Here is a 25,817-nt window from a genome sequence, read left to right as displayed (position 1 = left end):
GAATTAAGTAATTTTTTTGTTTCTTGAAACAGATCAGTTTAATTAAACATTCTCAAATATTTTGATAGAAATTTCACATATATATTAAGTATATTATAAAGAAATAATTGGTTAGTCAAATACTAAATTATTTTATTGAAAAAAACTTAAATATATCTGTAAATTTTAGATAAAATTAACTGTTGGATTTTTACTCAATTATTTTGGTATGTTTAACTCAAACAATCAAGTAAACGATATACAGAGATTTTATTAAGTTAATAAAGTTAAAAATTTCTGTAATATTTACTAAGCCACAGAATTATTTTTTACAGTGCAGCTGCAGTTAATAGTTTATTTATCAATTAAATGACATAAGTATAAAGAAAAGGAGCAATGTCCCTTATTTTCCAAGAAAGAAACTGAGAGTGATGCTGATTTTGAGAATCTAAATTTGTACACAATGCTTGAATAGCAAAGCGTGAGGCTATTGGTCACCTATTTCACACCATCTTTGTGCCCTAATGTCTATACACATCGCTATTTATATTTACTTTGTAAATAATTTGATATTTCCTCAACTACATTTATAGATGCACCTGAAATAAACTTCTCTGAACTATTTTCCCTTTTCTCATTTGTAAGTCGCTTTGGATAAAAGCGTCTGCTAAATGAATAAATTTAATTATAGATGTAAACTACATCACTGTGGTTTAATATGCCACATTAGCCTACAAGTGTTTTTTTTTTTAGTTTACACTTTGATTCTGCACTTTTGTTACTAAGTATGTCAAATTAAGATTTGCTATTATATTCCTCATCATACGACTAAAACTTAATTGAGAAATCCTCAGCTGATACTTTTGTTTGTCTAAATGCAATGCATGCTAATATGTTTCAATGCTAAATACATTACCCTACCTGTCTCTTTCTCCTTGAAGTTAAGGACCCTTGGTGCTCACAGATCCATGCCTGAGTGCAATCAACTCTGTTTTCACAACTGTTTGACCCTGAAATGTTTCAAACGGTGTTTGTTGAATGCACCCCGTAGGTAATACAGGTTGATTGGGAAGGCTGGAGTCTTTTCATTCTGTATTTACATGGTAAAGTGATGGATGTCTGTGTCGGCAGTTGCACTCGCGTTGATTAGCTCGTCCGCAGAGATGATTGTGTCTGCTTTTGTTAGGTGATCCTGATTGGGTTCTAGCTATTACCCAGCCTGTCATTCAGGGGCGGCTTTAAGGTAATGATTTCCTTGCTCAGCTCCTTCCTTTTCTGGTGCTGAGCCACTTTATGTTGTGTGAATTCTATATTTGAAGAGAATGTGTCCTTAAAAACTGAAAAAAGATTTGGTGTAGGATTTACTTTTAAGACAGTTTTTTCAATATCCGTGACTGAGGTTACCCTGAGGAAGGCACCTAACCCCCAATCGCTCCCCGGGTGCCGCAGTGAATGGCCGCCCACTGCTCTGGGTGCGTGTGTCCACGGCTTTCAATGTGTGTGTTTGTGTGTGTGTGTGTGTGTGTGTGTTCACTACTCATTGCTTCTAATGTGTGTGTGTGTACTAACTTGGATGGGTTAAATGCAGATGACAAATTCCAAATAATTTCAAAGAAACGGTAAATAACACACTAAATAGAAAAGCAGAAAAACTGAAATAGGTTTTTCTTGTAAAATGTCATCTTAAATCATTGAACTTTGATTTATATATATATATATATATATATATATATATATAGCGCATGACATTAAAATGTAAAGTTTGTTCTTAATAAACCTTTTTATTTTATGGGTCAATTTGTTAACATTAATTAATGCATTAGGTATCATGAACAATGAATGAACAACAGTTTTGTTTACAGTATTATTGTTCTAGGTTAATGATAATTCTTAAATATACTATTGTTCTTTGTTTGTTCATTTTCATTTATAAGTCATTCATTTATACAACTTAAAATGTAAAAAAAAGTATTAGTATATGTAGAGTTTAATATTATCAAGATGAATTAAAGCTCTAAAAGTATTATTCATTGTTAGTTCATGATACCTAATACAAACCACTTTTAACAAACTGAACCTAATTTTAAAATGTTAACTTGTTTTAAATTATTTTTTTTTATTGCACATTCATTTTTCAACAACTTTTCTCAGCTAATTGCAGAACGCAGTGGATAAAATCAAGTCCCAATCTAGTCCTATCCAACTCGGTATTCTGCTTCACATCGCATCATGGAAGTTAAACACATTTGCATGCAGTTTTGTGTTAATTTTAACCCTTTAAACTATTTTGACATGCTGAAGTCTAGAAAGCATTTTTTACAAGAATGATCCTTATTTTTTCTGCCACATGTGCCAGCTTTTAGGTTTTTGCCTTCCCGCTGTCATTCTTCCCATTAACTGCATCATATATGAAATTCCTGCTCTGTGACAAAATGCAAAGTAAAGCCAAATTAAATTGGTTCCAAATGATTAGCCTGGCAAAGCTGACACAGACCCACAGTTGTGCCAAACAGTTCAGTCTGACGGCAGCGCTCCCACCAAACGGATTGCATCTCCCGGCTCAGAAACCCTCCCATAAGAAATCAGTTAAGTGGTCCCCGGCTCGCAGCCGCTGGCAGGGTCTTGCTTTAGGGGGCGAGAGTGGAGTGGAGTGGGGGTTGTTAAAAATGAGCTAATGGGCGGTGTGGAGGGATCGGGCATGCGCAGCGAGGCACAGCAGGGCCTGGACTCGGAGAGATGAGGGCAAGACCCTTATTGAGTCTGGCATCAGTGTTCAGGGGGAACTGGGAGAAATAGATGGGCGTCTCATACCTTGGAGCCCAGAGACCAGGAACCAGTGCCAGGAAAATTACAGCTCAGATTTATGCAATGAGAGAGTGCGAACATAAAGCACAGCACAGACCCAGAGGGCTGAAGGACGCAAGAGTTAGTGGCTGAGACGTTTGAATCTATGGGACTCTGATGCAGGATATACTTTAATACCTGATTTCTGCCTCCTCTGTGGTTTGAAACGATTGTAAAATAGCAGAGCCATGGCTAGAATGAATTCAGTCTAATTTTGCTGTTACATGTTGCTATATTATCAACACTTTTATTATAAAAAATATGATATTACAATTAAGTATGTTCATTAATTTATTTCATGAAAACATTCATTAATACTTGAATTTATTTTAAAATGTAATGTAATGGCAAAGCTGAAGTTTCAGCATCACAGAGTCACATGATCCTTCGGAAATCATTCTAATATGATCATTTGGTGCTCAAGAAACATCTCTTATTATTATCAAGGTTGTTTGATTTTTTGTGGAAACTGAATAAAAAGTCTAGTTGAAATCAGCTTCTGACGGATGGCGATCCGTTCTTGTCTTATTAGTGCTCGGGGTTGATCACAAATTGTGGACTTCTGCTTGTCCACTCGCCATTTGAGGATTTGACCACAGGCTCTCTATGGGATTAATGATCTCAGAGCCAGTTCATTATCACTCTCGCCTTGTAACATGGTGCTCCATCATGCTTGAAAAGGCATGGATCATCACCAAATTGCACCTGGGTCATTAGGAGAAGTTGCTCTTGCAGGACGTTTTGATACAATTTTTTATTCCTGGCAGTGTTCTTAGGCAAAACTGTGAGAACCCACTCCCTTGGATGAAAAGCAACCACACACATGGATGGTCTCAGGATGCTTCACTGTTGGCATGACACAGGACTCACCTTTTCTTCTCCAGACAGTCGATTTTCCAGATGTCCCAAACAGTCGGAAGAGGGGCTTCATCAGAGAAAATACCTTCTGCTGTCCAATCATTACTTCCTGCAGAATGTCAGTCTTTCCTTGATGTTTTTCTTGGAGAAAAGTGGCTTCTTGGCTGCTCTTCTTGACACCAAGCCGTTGTCTCAAAATCTTTACCTCACTGTGCGTGCAGATACACTCGAAAGTACCTGGTGACACAAGTCCACAGCTGACTGCTACGTTTCAATGTTCAATGTTAAAAAAATGAAGGTTTTCGCCAATGAAGCTTTTTGCAATTATTTAAAATGCATCTCACTCTTCACAAGCATCTAGAAACAATGCGAATCAACACCACAACAACTGAACTGAAGCAGCAAACTTCGCCAAACACAACATTGATGTCACTGCCAATACTTTTGGCCACGGACGTGTATATATAGAAATTTTTGAAAAACAGACATTTTACAGATTTTCATGAAACCAAGGGCTCCGACTTTCTTAGTTGGGTCATGTTGGAAGAAGAGAGAACAGTCTCACAGTTCAAAAAGTGTAATCGTCACAGGCAGGGAATAGGAGAGAGATGAAAGGAAATGAAGAAGAAAAGAAACAACACTGAACAAGACTGACAGAAGGAGTATTAGACAGGTAGAGCTGTCACTGATACGGTTCAGAGTGAGTTTAGTTGGCAGTAAGTCTGGCAGACAGCAGACAAGCTCTTTCTGGCTACACACACACACACACACACACTGTCCTGCTCCACTTCTACCCAGGGGCTCCCTCTTGCCTCTGACCTCATTCACTTTGATTTACTCCTTCAGCAGCAGGTGTGGCCCTCCCTCTCTCTTTACACTCTTTTATTGATATGAAGTCATCCCTCCGTCTTCAGAAAGCTGAGGCTGTTGTCAAGATGCACCTTGATGCATTTGCGATGATATCACTCAAACACCGGTGTCACGAAGGAAGAGGCAATTAATAAATACCATTAATGTGCAATTACCCGTCATGCCTCTGGCTTTGTGAAGCACATGTGAGTGAGAGAAACGAGAGGTCGGGCTAAAGCTCAGCGATGAAACGGAGAAGGGTTTGAAACGACCGCTGCTCTTATGATTGTGCGGACGGATGGACTGTGTGGATATCTGTGTGGATATCACATGAACGAAACCCGATAGATCATCGTCTGGGCTCTATGGAGCTATGTTTTATATTGCTTAAAATATCTGATGATTGATTTGTAGAAGGAAAGGAACAGGATAAGAAGGATTGGGGGTTATTTCTCAAAATGCCGTGGAAGGTATTATCCAGGTCCAGACGCATCCCCCTTAGTCTCATGTTGTCACATTTTTCACTGTACAGTTTAGTCCATTTTGTAGCTTGTTGTGGCTTTTAGGTGCGAGATCATCTGAAATGTAATTGTTAAAATAAAAATTAATTGGCAACAGTTTTCACAAACGAGATGAGTCTTATGGTTTTTGCTTGAACTATTTAGAAGTTATAAGATAAAAAAGAAAAACTTTCATAGGTGGCACTTATTTTGATAAAGGTTGAAAAAAATGCAGTCTTTGCACATATTTTTGCCTTGAATTGCAGTCTGGAGGCTAGTTTCCGAGTATCATAGATAGTCTGCTTTTTTTGGGCAGTCTGAGTTGACAAATATCTCAGATAATTGTGTTGTGTATGATGTGCACAATCTCTGCTTCAGACCAGTTGAATTATACCAAACATGCTTGATGTTTTCACGCATATTGCATTCCAGCCTTAAAGGTCCCGTTCTTCGTGATCCCATGTTTTCAACAGAAGTTGACTACATCGAACGGCCCGTTTGGACTACATCCCTCTACTTCTTTCTTTAATGACGTCACTAGAACCGTTTTTTGACTAACCTCCGCCCACAGGAATGCTCCCTCTCAACTCTACCGAAATTCGTTTATGTACTTGCGCACTTCTAATAACTTACTGTGTTTACTCAGCTCTTACGGTGATTTTCTGAAGTAAAACTGACGCTTCATCTTTTGTGTGATGTACAAAAACTTTATTAAACTCATCAGTATATGTTTGATCATCATTCAGACAGCAGACTTGTAGGCTATTAATAAATAATGGATGCATACAAGCAGATGACAAATACGTTATAATAACTGTAATTAAACTACTAAACTATACCTGTTTCATCTCTATACAGCACTCTGACTCTGTAGGCATTATTGTCCGACTCGAAATGAACACGTTACTGAGAGTTTCTGATATTATCATCATTCCGTGAGATTAAATTGTCCTGAGAGACTGAGCGCGAGCTCATGAAGCTCCGCCCCCTGTGTCGTCCAGCAGCAGCTTATTTGCATTTAAAGGGGACACACTAAAACAGCGCGTTTTTCTGAGCCCCAAAAAATGACAATTTAAACATGCTGTAAAAAATGATCTGTTGGGTATTTTGAGCTGAAACTTCACATACACACTCTGGGGACATCAGAGACTTATTTTACATCTTGTGAAAAGGGGCATAATACGGGACCTTTAAAAAGACTTCATTAAAACATTCTATATGTCACCTATTCGCATTTTTTGTTGTCTGAGTGTGTTTGGATTTGAAATGGGAAACATCTTTTGCTAAAATCTCACACATGGTGACACATCTGACATTAATCTCACACATCTTATCTACACACATAACTTGCAGTTTGAACAGTCAGTCTAAAAAAAGCTGCTTGAATTTTATGGGCACAGAAATAACTCTACACTGTAAAAAAAAAATCACATGATCAATTATACAAGATTCAACTGATTTTTAAAGTCAGTTTAATGTAGTTTAAGTTGAAATGACTTAAACATCCAAGTTTATTGTACTTAAAACTTTAAGTCAACAACTTATTTTTTACAGCGTAGCCTACTTAACTTGCTGCTAAGTGCTTCAAACAAAACTCTTTGAGTATCTTTCAAAAGTTTGAACTTGGCAAACGTTGGACAATCCAGTGCTTGGCTTTTCCACAAACATTTTCCATGATTACCAATTCTTAAACTTTTACATTCCCTCCCCACCTGTCTTGAATATTTGGTTACGTCTATCTCTCTCTCTCACACACACACACACACACACACACACACACTTCTCTCTGCCGTGAATCAGTTCAGGAGAGTTTATCTCTGAAGGACAGCTTCTCAACAGGCCAACACTTGTGTTACAGTAATGACTGTTTTCCTCAGGTTTTGCAGTGCCAGCGTGCAAGACAGCACTATCATTACAGGCTAATACAGCTGCTGTTTCAGCTCGACTCTAATGTCTGTTTACACCTCATTACCAAAGGCAGATGAGACACACACCAGCGCTGATCTGGGTTCTCAGCCAACGTCATAAGAGATTATGGACACCTAACATAAATACAGTAGGTTATATTACAAGCCTCCCTGCACCGTTCATTTCTACCTGCCAGATTTGGAAGAGAAAGTTTTCCTTGAAGTACTTGGGTGAGAGTAGCCTACTTTTATTCTTATTGCTTTCTTGCTCTTGCTACACTCTTAAAAATAAAGGTTATTTATTGGCTTCTATTGGTTCCATGAAGAACATTTGACATCCATGGAACCTTTCTGTCGCTCAAAAGGTTCTTTAGATTATTTAAATGTTCTTAACGCTAAGAAAAGAAATGGTTCTTTTAAGAACTGATCACTGGGGAAGCCATAATGGTTCTTCAGTAGCATCCCTGCGAAAACCTCAGTTTGAAACTTTTATTTTTATGGGTGTATACATTATTGACAAGTCCAGTTTGTGGTAGGAAGTGTAACGGATGAGAAATCCTAAGTAATTGCTTAACAAATGTGATCTGAACTTTCTGGTTTTGATGTGTCAGATTTTTGTCCCGTCGAGTGACTAATGTTCTCTTACGAGAGGTTCTCTCGTATTGCGTAAGCTTGCTTACGCTGCGGGAAAGTCTTCTTTTCTCGAGATACTGAAGCCAAAAATTATCCTTAATTTCATTTTTTGTCAACGCAGTGCAGCTGCGGGCAGCTGAGCTAGAGCGGCATACTGCGCGCTCATTGGCTGCCGCGCGGCAACTGCTTAAGCCTACCAGTGAGCCTGGCGTGACGTCACGCCCAATGAGGGCGCGCGCGCCCTAGCGCGTCACAGCCCGCCAGAATGGGCGGCGTCAGAGCATATATAAGGAAGGCTCGTAGGCTATATTCTCTGATTTCTGTCTTTTCAGCGAAGCACTCGCATCGCTGATCTCGGAGAGGAAGCCGTCGCCGTTGTCCTTCAAGGCCCAGCTAACGAGCCAGCTTAGGTCAGCCTGAGGAAGCCGGACGATCTTCGCCGCCTTCAGCCTGCCGTGCCAGCTCAGCTATCCGGCGAATATCCTTTGCAAGCTCTTTTTGTGTGTGTTCTTGCTTCCGCAGCACTTTCTAAAAGAGCAGAGGCGTTGTTGCAAATGCCTCGCACCACGTGCGGCTCATGCCGCTCCGCGCTCAGCGACGGAGACCGCCATCTTCTCTGCGCTCTCTGCCTGGGCCAGGACCACGCAGCCGTCGCGCTTTCCACGGGCGGCTGCGCTTTCTGTGAAGAGCTGCCGATGTCGACCCTGCGGGCTCGACTCGCCCTCTTCGCGGAACCTGCTCCAACTGTCCTCGGGCCGCGTAAGAAGAAACGCCGCTCGCAGCGACCACCGGAGCCCGAGACTCGAGCCAAGGCCTCGCCGGAGCCTCTCCCGCGAGCCTCGCTCTCTCCTTCTCCGCCCCCGCTTCCCGACGCGCAGCCGACGGCTCACGCCCTCGATGCCGTCGCCTCAGGGGATGAAGCGGATGATGACGCGCTACTGGACACGTGCTCACTAATGGCGTCGGACAGCGAGGAATGGTCCGGTTCTGTCCGCTCCGCCTCCTCCACCAGAACGTCCAGCAGGACTCACGCCAGTGTGGACGCCGAGCTTCTCCGCCTCCTCACGGCAGCAGTCGAACACCTGGGCCTCGAATGGTCCCCGCCAGCGGTGACTCCGCCCAACAGACTCGACGGGTGCTTCCTGCCCGCCAGTCGACGAGCTCCAGTGTCCAGGCCAGCGCCTTTTCTGCCGGAGCTTCACGAGGAGCTTACCAAATCCTGGGACGCTCCAGTTTCGGCCAGACTCCGTTCTCCGGCCTCATCTACTCTCTCTCGCGTAGACGGAGCCAAGGAGAAAGGGTATGACCGGATCCCACCGGTCGAACCAGCGGTTGCAGCGCATCTTTGCCCCCCATCCGCGAGATGGCGCTCAAAGACTGCCCTTCCGTCCAAGGCCTGCAGGACTACTTCGGCGTTTGCCAGCCGCGCTTTCTCCGCCGCTGGGCAAGCCGCCTCAGCCCTGCACACAATGGCGGTTTTACAAGTTTTTCAAGCCGACCTCCTCAGCCAGCTCGACGAGGGAAAACTTGATAAATCTGCTTTGACCGACCTGCGCAGTGCGACGGATCTCTCTCTTCGCACGACGAAAACAGCAGCCCAAGCGATCGGACGATCTATGGCTGCGCTGACTGTCATTGAGCGCCACCTCTGGCTAACGCTAGCCGACATGGGAGAGCAAGAGCGGTCCGTTTTTCTCAACGCCCCGCTCTCACCCGCCGGCCTCTTCGGCCCCGCGGTAAGTGGCCTCGTGGACAGCTTCTCGGAAGTTCAGAAGGCGTCACAGGCCATGAACCTCTTCCTGCCCCGCCGCTCGAGCTCCGCTGCAGGCCGCTCTAAAACTCAGCCTCCTGCACGCAGTCCCACGCGGCGCCCCTCCCGACCTCCAGCATCGCAGCAGCGTCAGCGCGGCCGACCCAGGTCCCGCTCCACCAGCCAACACAGGCCGCCACCCCCGCGGGGTCCCCGGCCTAGAGTTTCGCTGAAAACCGAGCCTGCGAAATCCTCCTAGCACTCGCAAGGAGGAAAAGACGGTTGAGTCCCGCCGCGGCCGGACCGCCGTCGAAGCTAACCTGTATCCCTCTGCCAGTCCCCTTGATAAAGGCTACTGCAGTAGTGTCCACCGCAGCCAACGAGCCAGTTTCTCAACTCTCTCGCCTGCACACAAACGCCGTTTTTACGGCGACCCAGATAAATCGAATAAAGAGTGTAAAATCTGGTCATCCGGCTCACGCCGTCAGTGCTATGAGTGTAGTAAACATGCCCACACCCCAGTGCTCATCACTACACACAAGCACAATCCCCCCTGTGTACCCCACAGAGTGCACTCACATAAAGCGCGCTACGGCCGCTCGAGTGTTAGCTGTAGGTCACGTGCCCACAACCCAGTGCTCACACCTACACAGTGCCCGCTCTGCCTCACACATTCGGGGACGAAAGCACTCCACCGCCGGCTGTGCGTTAATAAAGAGTCCTGTGCCCGCTATACAGCACGCACGCTCTCATGTACACACTCACGAGCCCGCCCCGCTTCCGCGCCGCGAGCCGTTGCTCAAAACGCTCTCTCACAGCGTCATTCAGCCGGCTGCCGCTATCAGCGAGCCCCCGTCTCCCCTCACTGTCACTGCGCGACTCGCGCACATACCGCCACAGGCTCCCCGTCCCGCGCTGTGCGGCGGGCGGGACCCGGAGGCTATCCGACCCCTAGCTATGAGTGCGAATGCATGGAAAGCTATTCCGGGAATGTCGGAATGGGTATTAAACACAGTGATAAAGGGCTATTCGCTTCAATTCGCTCGCCGCCCCCCGCGTTTTCGCGCCCGGGTCGAGACACAAGTGAAAGCAGATGCAGCCCATCTGCTTCACACAGAGATAGCGAATTTACTGCACAAAGGTGCCATAGAACGGGTTCACCCTCTGGCTGCCGAGGCAGGCTTATACAGCCGCTATTTCCTCGTACCCAAGAAGGGCGGAGCGCTCAGACCTATACTAGATCTGAGATATTTGAACAAAGCGCTCGTGAAACGACCGTTCAAAATGCTCACGACCGGTCAAATCCTCGCGCAGATTCGCCCGGGGGACTGGTTCATCTCTCTCGATCTGAAAGACGCGTATTTTCAGATTCAGATTATTCCCCGTCACAGGCCATTCTTGAGATTCGCCTTCGACGGTCAGGCATATCAGTACACCGTCCTGCCGTTCGGCTTGTCCCTGGCACCCCGTACTTTTACGAAGTGCATGGACGCGGCCCTCGCACCCCTGAGATCGAAAGGGATGCGAATTCTGAACTATCTGGACGATTGGCTCATTATAGCGCAGTCAACAGAGGAACTAGTTTCTCACAAGAAAGCGCTTCTCGGTCATTTGGAAAGCCTGGGTCTTTCCGTGAACTGGGACAAGAGCTCTCTAACCCCCAGCCAGTCTATCACTTTCCTGGGTATAGATCTGGATTCGGCGGCGATGACGGCCAGACTGTCAACACAGCGCGCGCGCCGTGTTCGGCACCTCGCCGCTTCCGTTCAGGTGGGAAAAGTTTTTCCCCTAAAAACCTTTCAGAGGCTTTTGGGCCATATGGCGTCAGCCGCAGCGGTCCTGCAGCTGGGTTTACTTCGAATGCGCCCGATTCAGTGCTGGCTAAAGTCGGAAGTGTCCCGCAAAGCATGGATTTCGGGCCGTGCACCAGTCAGAGTGACTCAGCGCTGCGTCTCAGCCCTGCAGCCCTGGCTGGCGGCCGAATGGTTTCAGCGGGGAGTGTCGATGGGGGTCATCGCACACCGCAAAGTGGTCTCGACAGATGCGTCCAACATGGGTTGGGGAGCGACTCACGAGGGCAGTCCGATTTGCGGCCGGTGGTCGAATACGGAGAAAAGCCTTCACATAAACTGTCTAGAGATGCTGGCGGTCGAGAAAGCGCTGAAGCACTTTCTACCACTCCTACGGGGACACCATGTGCTAGTCCGCTCGGACAATATGTCAGTAGTGTCTTACGTGAACCGCCAGGGCGGAATCAGATCCAGAGCCCTGCGCGCTCTCACAGAGCGCCTCCTATCCTGGGCTCAGGGCCCGCTGCGCTCCCTAAGGGCAGCTCATGTACCCGGTCGCTTCAACGACGGCCCGGACAGACTGTCCAGGGACAACGTTCCCCCAGGGGAATGGTCTCTACACCGCCAGACGGTCCAAGCGCTTTGGCATCGCTTTGGCAAAGCGGAGATCGACCTCTTCGCCGCGAGCGAGAACGCTCAGTGCCAGAGGTTTTTCTCGAAACACGAGGACGCGCTGGCCCAGACATGGCCCAGCGTTCCGCTGTATGCGTTCCCCCCGATCTCGATGCTGCCTCAAGTGCTAGCGAGGATCAGGGAGACGAACTGCGCAGCGCTCCTCATAGCCCCGCGCTGGGAAAACCAACCATGGTTTTCCGAGCTGATGAGGCTGACAGACACAGCCCCATGGCCGATCCCGGTGAGGAGAGATCTTCTCTCTCAAGCTCGAGGGTCGATTCTGCATCCCCATCCAGAGCACTGGTCTCTGCATGCGTGGGAAATCAACGGATATTCGTTGATCTGCCAGAAGGGGTAATTAACACGATCACGCAGTCCAGAGCCCCCTCGACGAGGCGGCTCTATGCGTCTAAATGGTCAGTGTTTAACAAATGGTGTGTGGAAATGGGTTCTAATGCTCAGTCCTGTGGAGTCCCACAGGTATTGAACTTTCTCCAAGAGATGTTGGACGCGGGCAGGTCCCCCTCCACGCTCAAGGTTTACGTCGCGGCCATAGCAGCGTTCGCCGATTCGGCGCGCGGCCGCTCACTGGGCAGGGATGAACTCATCACCCGTTTTCTGCGAGGGGCCAGGAGGATGAACCCTCCCCGGCCCCCGTCAGTCCCTATTTGGGACCTGTCCCTGGTCCTAGAGTCCCTGAAAGTGCATCCGTTCGAGCCTTTGGACTCTGTGGAGTTGAAATACTTGACGCTTAAAACCGTTTTTCTGCTAGCTCTAGCTTCAGTCAAACGAGTGGGCGATTTGCATGCGCTGTCTGTCAGCGCGTCGTGCCTCGAGTTTGGACCTAACGACTCGTTAGCCATTCTCAAACCGAAGCACGGCTATGTCCCCAAAGTGTTAGGTACTCCCTTTAGGGCTCAAGTCATTACCCTATCGGCCCTGCCGTCATCCGGCAGTGAGGAGGGTGTCAACCGCCTTTGCCCGGTCAGGGCGTTAAGGTGTTATGTCACGCGCTCTGCAGCCTTCAGGCTCTCAGAGCAGCTTTTCGTTTCGTTTGGAGGGCGCGCTAAGGGTCGCGCCGCCTCGAAACAGACGCTATCCAGATGGATAGTGGACGCTATTGCGGCAGCATATGCGTCAAAAGACCTGCAATGTCCGTTGGGCATACGGGCTCATTCCACCAGAGGCATGGCCTCATCGTGGGCATGGTCCAGCGGGATTTCCATTCATGACATTTGTATGGCGGCGGGCTGGGCGTCCCCCTCCACTTTTGTTAGGTTTTATAACCTGGAAGTTCCCGCTCTGCAGGCGAAACTTCTGTCAGTCTAGTCGTGTTCATGTCCTGCCCATATGCGCAGGTTGTACTATTGACTAGCTTGTCTGTTGAGCTGCACGCTCAGGGTCAGTATACATAGACCGGCCTTGCCGTTCTTGCGTTCCCTAGATGTGCTTATGAACATGTGTTGGCCCGCACCGCTGGCCACCTGTTTTTCACCTCTATGCTCTTCATAGAGTCATACGTGATTGTTAGGCTCGCACGGCGTGGACAAGGGGTTCCCGCAGCGTAAGCAAGCTTACGCAATACGAGAGAACCTCTCGTAAGAGAACGATACTCGGTTACTCACGTAACCTCGGTTCTCTCTAGAGAGGGAACGAGTATTGCGTTCCCTGCCGTGCTTGAAGCCTGTAGCTCGTGTCGCTTCATTCGACAGAAAACAGAGAATATAGCCTACGAGCCTTCCTTATATATGCTCTGACGCCGCCCATTCTGGCGGGCTGTGACGCGCTAGGGCGCGCGCGCCCTCATTGGGCGTGACGTCACGCCAGGCTCACTGGTAGGCTTAAGCAGTTGCCGCGCGGCAGCCAATGAGCGCGCAGTATGCCGCTCTAGCTCAGCTGCCCGCAGCTGCACTGCGTTGACAAAAAATGAAATTAAGGATAATTTTTGGCTTCAGTATCTCGAGAAAAGAAGACTTTCCCGCAGCGTAAGCAAGCTTACGCAATACTCGTTCCCTCTCTAGAGAGAACCGAGGTTACGTGAGTAACCGAGTATCGGTTTCATGTTTATTCTGGGTTTCTGCCAGCAGGAGAGCAGGTTTCAGCGGTTTGTTTGATGTTACCAAAAGCTCAAAGAATGAATGTCTGTCTAATAAGTGTGCCTTTTGTTCTTTTATGGTCCTTTGTAGCTGATTATCTGCTCGTGAAGTTGTAAATAAAACAAAGCTTATTAGAGTACGTTTTGCAAGAAAATACCATTTTCAAAATTGTGTGTTTCTTTGTAATTGTTTGTGAAATGTAGTAGTTCTGAGTTAAAAAAAAAAATTCAGTGTATATATTATCTATTATCAATTCAGACTTTTTTTCCTCACATGTTTGGTCAAGTGTTTCAGCACATAGCGTATTCCGTATCAGTAGTGTGTCTAGTGGTTACTAGGTATCTGTTAAGTGTGCACTTCCTGCTTTGTGCCGTCTCTCTCTCTCTCTCTCTCTCTCTCTCTCTCTCTCTCTCTCTCTCTCTCTCAGCCTGTTGTGGCTCATTTGGCCTCTGACCCCTTGTGGCACTCTGGGGCCCTGCTCAGAGCCAGACTGATTACATTAGAGCACTGATAGCGGACGCTCTCCCTACGCCCCACAAATGATGGATGAATGTCTCTTCCTGTGGAAGAGAAAGAGCGAGAGATACTCCAATACCCCCCTTCTCGCTTCCCCCCTCCATCAACTGCTGGCTCACTGCCAAGCGGAGCTTTATAGGACGAGGCCCCGTGCTTGTTCTCTCTTTTAGTGTGGCGCGGCCCCAGACAGTGGCATTCCCCCGTGTGGGAACTCGCCGCAATCTGCCCCGGACCAAGAGGGAGGGAGAGATAGGTGCACAGCTGCCCAGGTCCAATCAAAGCGAGAGTGTTGATGGACAGGTGGCGCAATCAGTCAGAGGTGTTTTAGTGCACTGTGACCCCATGTCAAGTATGTTAATGGATGAAAGATGGTCCCTTGGCTCCTGTGATTCTGATACACTCCATCTTTGTACACGTATTAGAACCTAGAGGTCTCCTCTTTTAGATGAGCGGAGAGAGTGACATGCGGTATGTTATATAAACCATTCTTTGTGGTGGAAAAGTGCAGAATTTCAAAATTTCATAAAAATATTTCAACATCAAAGTGTCCAAATTTTATTTAATATTATTTAAATTTTATATAAATATTAAAATGTCCAAAATATTTTATCATTTAAAAAATATAAATTTAAAAAGATTAATCTTAAGACACTTCTTTGAAAAAGCATGGACATTTGATATATATATATATATATATATATATATATATATATATATATATATATATATATATATATATATATATATATATATATATATATATATATATATATATATTCATGCTTTTTAAATAAGTGGTCTTATGCTCATTAGGACTGCATTTATTTGATCCAAAATACAATAAAAAACAGTGATATTGTGAAATATTATTGCAATTTAAATTAACTGATTTCCTTTTTAATAATATATTTTAAAATATAATTTACTCCTGTGATGCAAAGCTGAATTTTCAGCATCATTACTCCAGTCTTCAGTGTCACATGATCCCACAGAAATCATTCTAAAATGCTGATTTGAAACATTTCTTATATTATCAATGATGAAAACACTTGTGCTGCTTAATATTTTTGTGGAAACCATGATACATTTTGTTAAGAATTCTTTGATGAATAGAAAGTTCAAAAGAACAGCTTTTATTTCCATTCTTTTCCAACATTGTTAAACTCTTTACTCTCACTTTTGATCAATGTAATGAATGTTTGCTGAATAACAGTATAATAATTTCTTTCAAACAACAGCAACAATAAAAGTATTACTGACTTAAAACCTTTGAACGGCAGTGTGTATATATTCAAACACTGCATTTTTTCCAATAAAATGTTTGATATATTTTATGTAGTGTCCAAATACTTTTTTGTATAGTGTGTTGTTAATAATGTTAAATTTTAAAAGGCAAAACCAGCCACTCTTGGTCCTTTTTCAATACAACATTAAAATCCAGACATATAAATCATACACACAATCATGCACTAGACATACACAGATATCAGACTGGGGAGAGCAGAAAATAGAAAGTTTAGGTGCCTTACGGTGGCTGGCAGTGTTTTCTTAACGGGAAGTGTTTTGCATGCTGCAGCAGAAATGTTGATAAAGGCAATGGTGGGTTATTATTGCTGAGCTGGCAAGGGTTAGAGTGGATTACGATACAGCGGGTGGGTGAAAACAGCGTTAACGCCAGTTAAGGGCAGCAGTAAGGACGGGAAACTTAGTGCTTGTGCATTTGGCCGCCAGTGTGTGAAGGCAGAAAGCACTGGCAGCTCCAGGAGTCAGGGAGGGACGGTATAGCTTTGCTTGGAGAGCCGAAGAGCCAGCAACTTATCAAATCAATTTGGGTTTTGTTTTGGTAAATAGCAACTAGGATGATTCAGAGAGTAAAGACATCTTGAAAAAAAAAAAAAGACATCTCACAGGTTGACCAGCTTGAGAAGAAAGGGATGCTGTGCTCCGGTCTGTGCCTTGGCACTCACATACGGTCCAGCTGGCTCTGACTCTCAGAGAGTGAATGTGCTGCCTGTTACAAACACACGGCTCTGGACACTGGCCTCTCTGACCCACAGCATCTGGAGCGCCTGCAGGGAGAACAGGAGCATGGCAGGGACATGTCTGATTCTTTTCTCTCATTCTTCTGGATCTGTTTGTGGAAACTTGTGAGATTTAAATAACATGAAGGTGTGCTAAGTAATGTTTCTCTCATTTAAAAAAAACCGTACACGTAAATGAAGAGAATAGTAATTTTGTAAAATATGTGTAAAATGATGTACATTCACATGAGATGAAGCCTCTATTTGTATATTTATTTTACTTGGAGTGGGTTGCCTTATGGAGGCAGCCATTTTGAAATCACAAACCACCAACTGATGTGATTATTGTGTAAAGAATGATTGATGACGGACCGTTGAATGATTAGAACAATAATTGTGTGCAGGACTGATTTCTTGCACATCTCATCCCAAGCCTCCGTTGCTAATTCCAAAACATCATTTTAGAGCCAGTAACAGAAGCTTGAGCCATTGATAAGCAGACTAATGTAGTTAATTCAGAAGCAGAGAGATTGATTGATTGATTAAAAGAGTGTGAATAACTTCAGTCTATGCGTCTCTCAATCATCTTCGGCAGCAGCGTCTCTACTAACAGCAAAGCTGTAAGTTTAACTGCTTCAAAAACATTGATGTTACTACTTTGATACTGAGAAATGTCGCGTGGCTTTTCAGTTGCGAAACTGTTTTACTGATACAGTCGTAGGGCAACGCTGACATCAAGTTGCGTGCACATGTATGTTTCCAAGTTTGTGTCTGTGCTGTATGTGAGAGAGATTGGGAGAAAGAGAACGTGCTTTTTATAAATAATAAAACGTAATTTTGTGGGGAAAACATAGAAATAGTGTGTCATTTTTATCCTATTGTGTGTTCTATTTATTTGCTTGGTCAGTGTCTTAGTGGGTTTTGGTTCCTTTGCTTTTGCAGGCTGTGTGGAACTTTGAAATCACTGAAATCCTTTGGCGAAGTATGGAACTGTAATGCGGTCAAGACCTGCCTGGAACTACTTTAGCTGTGCGTTTACTTGAAATTAACTGCACGCCTTAAAATATTCATCTACCAATCAGAATCAAGCATTCAACAGCCCTGTACTTTAAAGTAATTTAGTAACCCCTCATTTTATTGGATTCTTACAGTATTCATGGCTGACTAAAAATTTTGCTTTTTCTACAATGGCATTTGTGGCGTAATATTTTGTGCTTTTGCATGACGCTGCATCCACACCACTAGGTGTCAGTATATGTCCAAGAAGCCATGTCGGCCATTGCAACAAACAAAAAACTACTGAGTGCACTTTTGAGTCATTTTGTTAGATTTTTTTTGTTAGTCTTACTTTCCATGAAGAGATTATCCTTGCTTGACTTCATTTAATGTTTTCTTTAATTTATTTGTGTTTGGTTTTTTTTTTTTTTTGATCCTCAGACCCATTTCTTATAAAGTCAGTCTACCTGCTCAGCTCTTGTGGAAATATATACCGTAGACTCAACACTCTAAAAATACTCCTCCGAGTTTTTGCCTTGGCTCAAAAGTGACACTGAATGGACACAGACATACAAGTATATATGCACATGCTTATGTACTTTCATTTTTTTCATTTTGTCTACATGTGCCGTCAACAGATCAAACCATCGGACATATTTTGGCGGGAGGTATGTTTATACTTGTGGCTTTTTTCAGACCCCTAAGTTGTCTTATTGAGCTGCCCAGAAAAACAGCTCTGTGAGAGAGGGAGAGCAGTCAGGTAAACATATTCCAAACACAGACGCTTTGAGCGTCTCTAGAGTCATAGACTCAAAGACCAGCCCTGGGTGAAAGCTTAAGTAGACCACACGGTTGAAGCAACAGTGCGTAGGCCGAAGGGGAAATGGGCAAATCGAGTCCTCAGGGGCCTCTCGCTGCCAGAACTGCACCGCTCTGGGCTCGTTCTTCAGATGAAGCTCTTACACAGTGACGACAGATAGTGGAAAAGTGTGTTTGGGTGTGTAAGCGGGTGTGTAGGTGTGTGGGTGAGAGGGTAAATGGGAGTGACAGGCTTAGTTTCGGACATTCATGTACGTCAAAAAGTGGGCGAGCGGTCACATATAATCTATCGGAAAAATGTAATCGCTCACTTGTCGACTCAAGAGACAGCCATGTTTTTGTCATGTTAACTGAAATTTAATTGAATGCGAATTTTGGTCTTGTTTTCCAGGTAAATATCCTAAAAAAATAAGCAAAATTGTCATTTGTTTTCATGTAATTCTATCTATCGATCTTCACTGGAAAATAAAAATACTAAAAACATTTAATGGAGTGTTCACATTCACAACATGACCCCCCCTCCCCCAGGTGCTAATCTTAGTGACAGGTTCCTTTGGTTTTCGTACAATGGACCAAATATAATGCTCTTTTTAAATGGAGCATTTGAAACTTGCTAGTCATATTGCTAATAAAAAACATTTCCCCTCATTTTTCTATGCAGAGACTGAAAGCTGCCCTTGCCCACCATCCAGGGGGCATGGCGAACGGCAGCATGAACTCCATGGGTCATATGATGGAGATGATGCCATCGCGGCAGGATCAGGCCGGGCACCACCACCTGCACTCTCACCCTCACCAGCACATGCAGGGTCCGCCTCACGGATACCCACACCATGCCCACCACCACCACCCCAGCCACGCACAGAGCGCCCATCACCACCCACAGAGCCACGGGCACCACAACTCCCACCCGCCCCACATGCACCCTGCACACGGACACCAGACCTCCCCGCACCAACCCATGCACTCTGCTGCTTCACAGGTACTGAACTGGGTTGAGATGCATTCGTTGAGGTTTTAATGCTGTAATATTTACAAGTACAAGTGATGTGGGGATTGATGAGCTCAGCTGAATTGAACTTACTCAAATTTATTTAGTCATGTCTAATAAATAATTATAAAAAAAAGTTAAACTAGGGCCAAGTTGTGAACATCTGGCGTAAAATGAATATATGTGTTTTTATTCAAAAACACTGTACATTAAAAATACCATTACTTGAATACACCTCATTAATAATAAGTATAATTATACTTTTTTATAATATAAATATATTATAATTATACGTTTCTGAGTGGTAATTGTCTTGATATCATAATAAATAAAAAGACTGACATTATTAAAATAAGTTTAGAATACATTTTTAAAATTTATTTATTAAAAATAAAATGGTTTTTTTAAGGGTTATTTATATTTAGAATATATAAGCAAAAACGTTTGTCTGCCAAATCGAAGTCATGTGGTGCGACCAACATACATACTGCATCCGAAATCGCATACTTCCCTAATATATATAGTTGGCGAAAAACAGTATGTGACCAAAAAAAAGTATGTCTGAATTCACAATATTCATAAAAGAGTAGGCAAAAAGTACCCGGATGACCTACTTCTTCCGGCGAGATTCTGAAATGTGCATTCGATGGACACTTTACTATCCCATGAGGCAACAGGAGAGGATTTGAGAATGACAGCGAAGCGACGCAACTGAGGCTGTAGGTCACATGATAATGACAACATGGCGAATGTAGTACGTCCACATTACATTCATACTACAAACACAATCATATTTAAAACATACTCTTTTAGCAGTAATAACGTAATTACTTATTCAAAATAAGTGCCTAGTCAAGAGAGATTTCCGATGCAGACTCACAGAAAAAAACATAAAACAGGAAATTATATCATAGAGAGACCCCTGCAGACTCATGTGTGTGTGTGTGTGTGTCAAGGTCAATAAATCTCTTAATATATTAGATAATTTGACCACATTATGAAAACGCAATGTTAGTTCAGGTTGTAAAATCCTCAAAAACTTTATCAATTAATAATTCATGATTTAAAAAAAGCATTTTTATCTTGGAAAATGTATTTAAAAACTTCTCTAATAATAATGTATTTAATGTTTTAAAGTAAACGTAATGCAAAACAGTATGTTATGTTTGACTTGCACCACATGACATTTTTGTTGAAAATGGTGTAAAAGTTTTTCAAAATCATATCAAATCAAGAGTACGTTTCTAAGAAAATGAAACGTGTTTACACTAGATTTCTAAAAGAGCTTTTCTTTATTTATCGTGGACACTCTTATTTATATGAACCTTCATGTCTGGACATGACTGAATCCATCTTTTTGTGATTCAGAAAGTCTGCCTTAATGTATTATTAAGCCAAAGAAGGGGCCCTGTATACATACAAACCATCAAAGCCACTGCATTTTCCATCGCCCCCAGAAACCTGTAATGATCTGAAGACGGCAAACATGGCGACTGCCAAGCATATGTCAAAGAAGCTTTTTGTGGGCCATGTGCGCTGGTAGTGGCCCTGTTTCTCAGGGTGTCGTAGGGCATTGGTCCGAGTGGAAAACTGGGCCCTGACACCTCTTTATGAGGGTGGGGCAGCCTGTAAATCAGACTGCTGTTTCTCACACCCAGACGTCCATCATAGGGCCGTAGGGCCACGTGTACAGGGCACATGTTGTTTTAAAGAAAACTCCCAGACAGGAAGTTTCTGGCTGGAGAGGTCTGAACGAGGAGAATGTTTGGCAGGTGATTGGCCGGCAGCCAGGTCTATGAATATGAATATGATGCCTCGGGAGAGAATGTAACTTCAGACTCTTTTTTTTTTTTTTTTTTTACAGTTATCTCCGGCTGCGCAGCACATGCAGCCGACGCAGACCCTTCAGTCCCCGCCGCCCAGCGGAGGTCGTCGCAGGCGGGTCATGGATGAAGACCCCGACGAGCGCAGACGGAAGTTCCTGGAGAGGAATCGAGCGGCCGCCACACGCTGCAGACAGAAGAGGAAAGTGTGGGTGATGTCGCTAGAAAAGAAAGCCGAGGAGCTCACCCAAACCAACATGCAGTTGCAGGTCAGCATCACTCATTCGCACACTTCTCCTCAGCTGAAGGCCTCGGTTCTTAAGCGTTAAAACGCACTTCACTTTGGAACACACACTGAGATGTATTTCACGCCTGGCGTCATATTTCACTCGGTATTAGCTTACTCTAGACCACAGAAGCTCATAAACACCCTTCATATGACAGCTGAAGCTACTGTAGATGGAGAGCAGACGGGGACGGCTGTGAGGAGGGAAGGGTCAATGGGTTATTGAGGTCTATAGAGTAACCAGAGCACAGCCCAGCTGCAGCTGAATGTGTGGTTTGTAGGCCAGTAAAACCTCTGAGCATCACGGGACATTTCGAGGTTTCCATTTGAACGCGTCCATTTAGGCTCTCAATAGACCTTGAATCTGCATAGAGGTTTACCTGAAAGATTGATGCCGTGTGGATATTCGTGTAAGTCTATTTTTGGAGGATGTGTTGAGTACATCCTGCATTGCCCACAACTTAAACCAGCCTAAACTGGTTTTCAGCATGGATGTTTCAGGTGGTTTAGTTGGTCGGCCAGCCGGTCTCCCATTCTAACCATACGACACGTGTCCAAAGCCCCTCTAAAACCTGGAAACCAGAACAGCCTGACCATCTTTGGGTGGTCTTTCTCCATCATGCCACATCATTCACTCTCTGCTCTTCTCTGACCTGAGAATTACCCTATCTTGCCCTGGGACAAAATAGTGAATATTTGCTGGTTGCACGTTTGTGTGGTTTGAGTCTTTCAATTAACACCACCAGTCTTTCCATTTTAACCACTAGGCAACAACACGTCTCAAAAGTTACTACTAGGGCTAGGTGATCTAAGAATACTTCTGATATATTTAAAATATATTTTATTGACAACTTTGTGAGTATTGCAAAGAGTTTAATTAGTTTTTAATTACAATTTGTGATTCATCTTGGTCTCATGACTTGAATCAGTTCAAAATCTGTTTTACAGTAATAAATTTACAGTAAAATACAGTAAAAACAGTAAGTATGCTGACTTTTCAGCAGTCATTACTTTTTAATTGTTTTCAGGAACTGTTTTTTAACATTATAAATGTCACTTTTGGTCAGTTTAATGTATCCTTGCTGAATAAAAGTAAAAAAAGAAAAAGAAAACGGTTGGATGACATTTAGCAAAAAATATGTAGGCAAATATTTCTGTTTATTCTGATGTATACAGTAGCTGTACTGGAGCATATAAATGAAAACATAAAATCATATTCTTTTTATTTAGTAAACAAATGTGAAAAAAAAACATGCCTTTATTGTTGCAATGTTTACTGAATTTTGCATCTTGCATTAAACAATACAAATTAAATTAGCTTTAATTGAAATGAAGGTTCCTCTGATTAAAAAAAAAAAAAAAGTTTTTAATCCAAGCATTATACATCAATATATATATTATATATAGTCAAAAGGCTGAAAAATATTGAGATATAATTTCACCCAGCCCTAGTTCCCACCAACAATAGAACAAAACATGTTAAATGTGTTTGTTTTTCTTTGTTATTGCATAGTTTGACGAGATGGGACAGACTGCTCATAGACACCCTGGCACTCCCATAATCCCACTGTTCAGGCTTGTTTGGTCTTTTGGGAAATATTCACCCCACAGTCACAAACATGGTACCTGTCAAAGCGAGGATTCTTCTCCACCAAGCATCCCTGAAACGCTGCCATATATTCATATTGGTTCTGCTTAATCGCTTAATCAAATTCAAGAACACTGTGTGATCAGATGCTCGTGTTTCCCACAATGGTAATTGCTGAGAATTCACCGCCTGTTCATTATGAGGTTTTCTAATGAGACCCAGACTTGTCTGGCCTTTAATTTAGTGTGTCTGCTGGGAGGTTTGACGTGAAGCTGCCAATACAGCCACCAGAGACCTTTTTTCCAACATGTTTGTCATAATTATGTTAAGTATTGTATGGTTTATGACAAAAACAAAACATCATAAACATGTGTGACTTTGTTTAGATTTGTTTGCATACTAAGGAAGGAACCAAAGGGGTTAGCCCTCACAATCGTGATTCCCCCAACATGGCTTGAATTTAATTTTAAACTATGAAGGCATTTCAACGGACAGTAATTCTTAAGCAGTCAAATCCAGACCAGGCTGTATCCAGGAAACTTGTGCTTTGTGAAATATACATGTTTTTAATCTGTGGAATAATGAGGGACATTTAGTTTTGCTTTAATGTTATGTTGCTACACACCAGAAAAAAAAATTGTTTTATGTCTGTTGCCAAAGTGTATGATTGGATTGGATATTTCACTAGCAACAAGTTAGTGAATTCCTGTAAACACTGAGGGACTTTTTGTGAGTGTTTGATATTATCATTGTGTTTGTTGGCAGAGCGAGGTCACCATGCTAAAGAATGAGGTGACACAACTGAAACAGCTGTTATTGACACATAAGGACTGTCCCATCACCACCATGCAGAAAGAGTCTCAAGGTTACCTCAGTGAGTACTATCCCGCACCCACACGGCCAGGGGTGACATTACATTATAACAGATTTATATTGTTTGTAGGACACACCCAGTGATATAGATACTTGTGACATTTTTGAAATGTATGGAGGCTGTCACTCCCTGGTTATAGGGGAGGGGAAAACACACTCATTTTCTCAGTCACTGAACAACCTGTTGTGGTGTTTATAATGCAGGAAATAGATATATTGTTTCCATTTTCACTTTGAAGTACAGTAAATGCCTTGAGGTAATGTGCCCTGCCTGTCTTTCTAAACTTCCAAATTCATTAATAATACAAGATGTGAATATTTATGTTTATTATCTTCACATTATTATTCAGTCTTCTCATAGGAAAGAAAAATCACAAATGAGATCTCTTTATTGATCTCTATACTGTTTTATTTTCTAGACAGCAAATAGAAAAGACATACAGATGGATGGATGGATGGACAAATAGACATATGGATGTATGGATGGAGACAGACAAATAGATGGATGGATGGACAGATAGACATATTGGTGGATGGATGGATGGATGAATGGATGGATGGATGGATGAATGGATAGACAAACATACTGATGGATGTAAGGATGGATGGATACATTAAGTGTTGGACACGAATGAATGGATGGATGGATACAGGGATAGACAGACATATGGGAAAATTCTGCAGATGGATGGATGGAAGGAAGGACAGATGGACAGCAATACAGATGGATAGATAGACATATGGATGGAAGGATGAATGGATTGATGGATGGATTGAGTGATGAACAGATGTGGCTGGCAGACTGACGGATATGGACAGATGTCAGACAGCTGGACGCACACACACATCTTCATCTCTCTTCTTGTCCCTCAGGTCCAGAGAGCAGTCCGGCAGGGAGTCCCACCCCTGTAACCCAGCAGCAAGTCATCCAGCACAATACCATCACCACCTCCAGCACGGGACCCAATCACCGCACAGATATTAACCCCATCCACTAGAGACTCGACCCCCTGACGACACCCCATCCCCCCTTACACGCTGGACATCCCGACTGCAAACTCTGGACAGACACACACCTCTGTGCCTCTGTGGCAGCTTTTTCGTCTGTTTGTAATTTGTAAATGTAAACTGATTACCATTTTGTTTAGTTCTCTGTGTTTTATGTTACCATTTGAGTCCGCTTAAAAAAAGGGAGTCGGCATAATTCATCGGGCACCATCTCGCTTGTCAAGAACATCACATCTGGTTACATCTGCTACATCTGTTCCTGGATTACTACTGGACAACTGCCTTTACAAATGGCAAAATTCAGAGAGCTTTTGCTATGGAATTTCCATTGCCAAAAAGATCTTGTCCTTTGGTTTCTGTTTATTGTAATAACAACATTCCCCTCTTTATCTAATTCAAAAGGATAAATTAGGAAGGGCAGTCTCCAACAGGGAAAGTAACCTGAAGCAATATTAATCTGATTGTGCTCACTTGCTCATTCTGACCAGAATTTAGATCAGATTAAGTTCAACCTATTGGCTCCTTTCATTTCAGATGTCATCTCAAAAGTTATCTTTTTAAAAGGAAACAGCTTTGACTCCTTCGCTGGTACAGATCATGTAAATGGAATGCATTTATCAAGCTCACACAGGCTCCTGTGAGCATATGCCTCGCTGAACGTGTGTGAGATTTCAGAGTATTCCCAAAGTGTTGAGATCACAGCTGCAATCATGTAGCACCAGGAAAACATCTAACTTGGCATTTAAGTCCGAATGTTTTAGAAGATGCCATCAGCTGTTTCATTTTAAGATGGTGCAACTTCTGGTCAGATTTACCCCTGGTCCTCATTAGTTTGCACACTTCTTTTACTGGCAGTCATTTCAGTGTCTGTTTCGGATCAGAGAGTGGACTAAGTATTATGCACATTCTTGAGTACATTTTTATACATGTAATATACTCATAGATGGGCCTTCCAACCCTGTCCAAAATGCTCCTCAAGTGCATCTCGCACCAGAATAATGCCATGGAAAACTTT

General features: G+C 43.5%; 1 protein-coding gene across 1 annotated transcript in view; it reads left to right on the top strand.

Annotated features, from left to right (window-relative positions):
* creb5b (cAMP responsive element binding protein 5b) overlaps positions 1-24,935 on the top strand; it is an 82,227-nt gene extending 57,292 nt beyond the window's left edge. Inside the window, exons 8-11 of the mRNA XM_081389861.1 lie at positions 18,895-19,215; positions 21,089-21,316; positions 23,687-23,795; positions 24,668-24,935. Coding sequence (XP_081245987.1) covers positions 18,895-19,215; positions 21,089-21,316; positions 23,687-23,795; positions 24,668-24,792 — 783 coding nt within the window. The 3' untranslated portion in view covers positions 24,793-24,935. The remainder of the gene's footprint in view (positions 1-18,894; positions 19,216-21,088; positions 21,317-23,686; positions 23,796-24,667) is intronic.
* Positions 24,936-25,817: the final 882 nt, after the last annotated feature.

Source organism: Scardinius erythrophthalmus (assembly GCF_964197995.2).
Source record: "Scardinius erythrophthalmus genome assembly, chromosome: 16".
In the NCBI taxonomy this organism is placed as follows: domain Eukaryota; kingdom Metazoa; phylum Chordata; class Actinopteri; order Cypriniformes; family Leuciscidae; genus Scardinius; species Scardinius erythrophthalmus.
The sequence above is the reverse complement of the archived record's forward strand: the minus strand, read 5'-3'. Positions and strand labels throughout refer to the sequence as shown.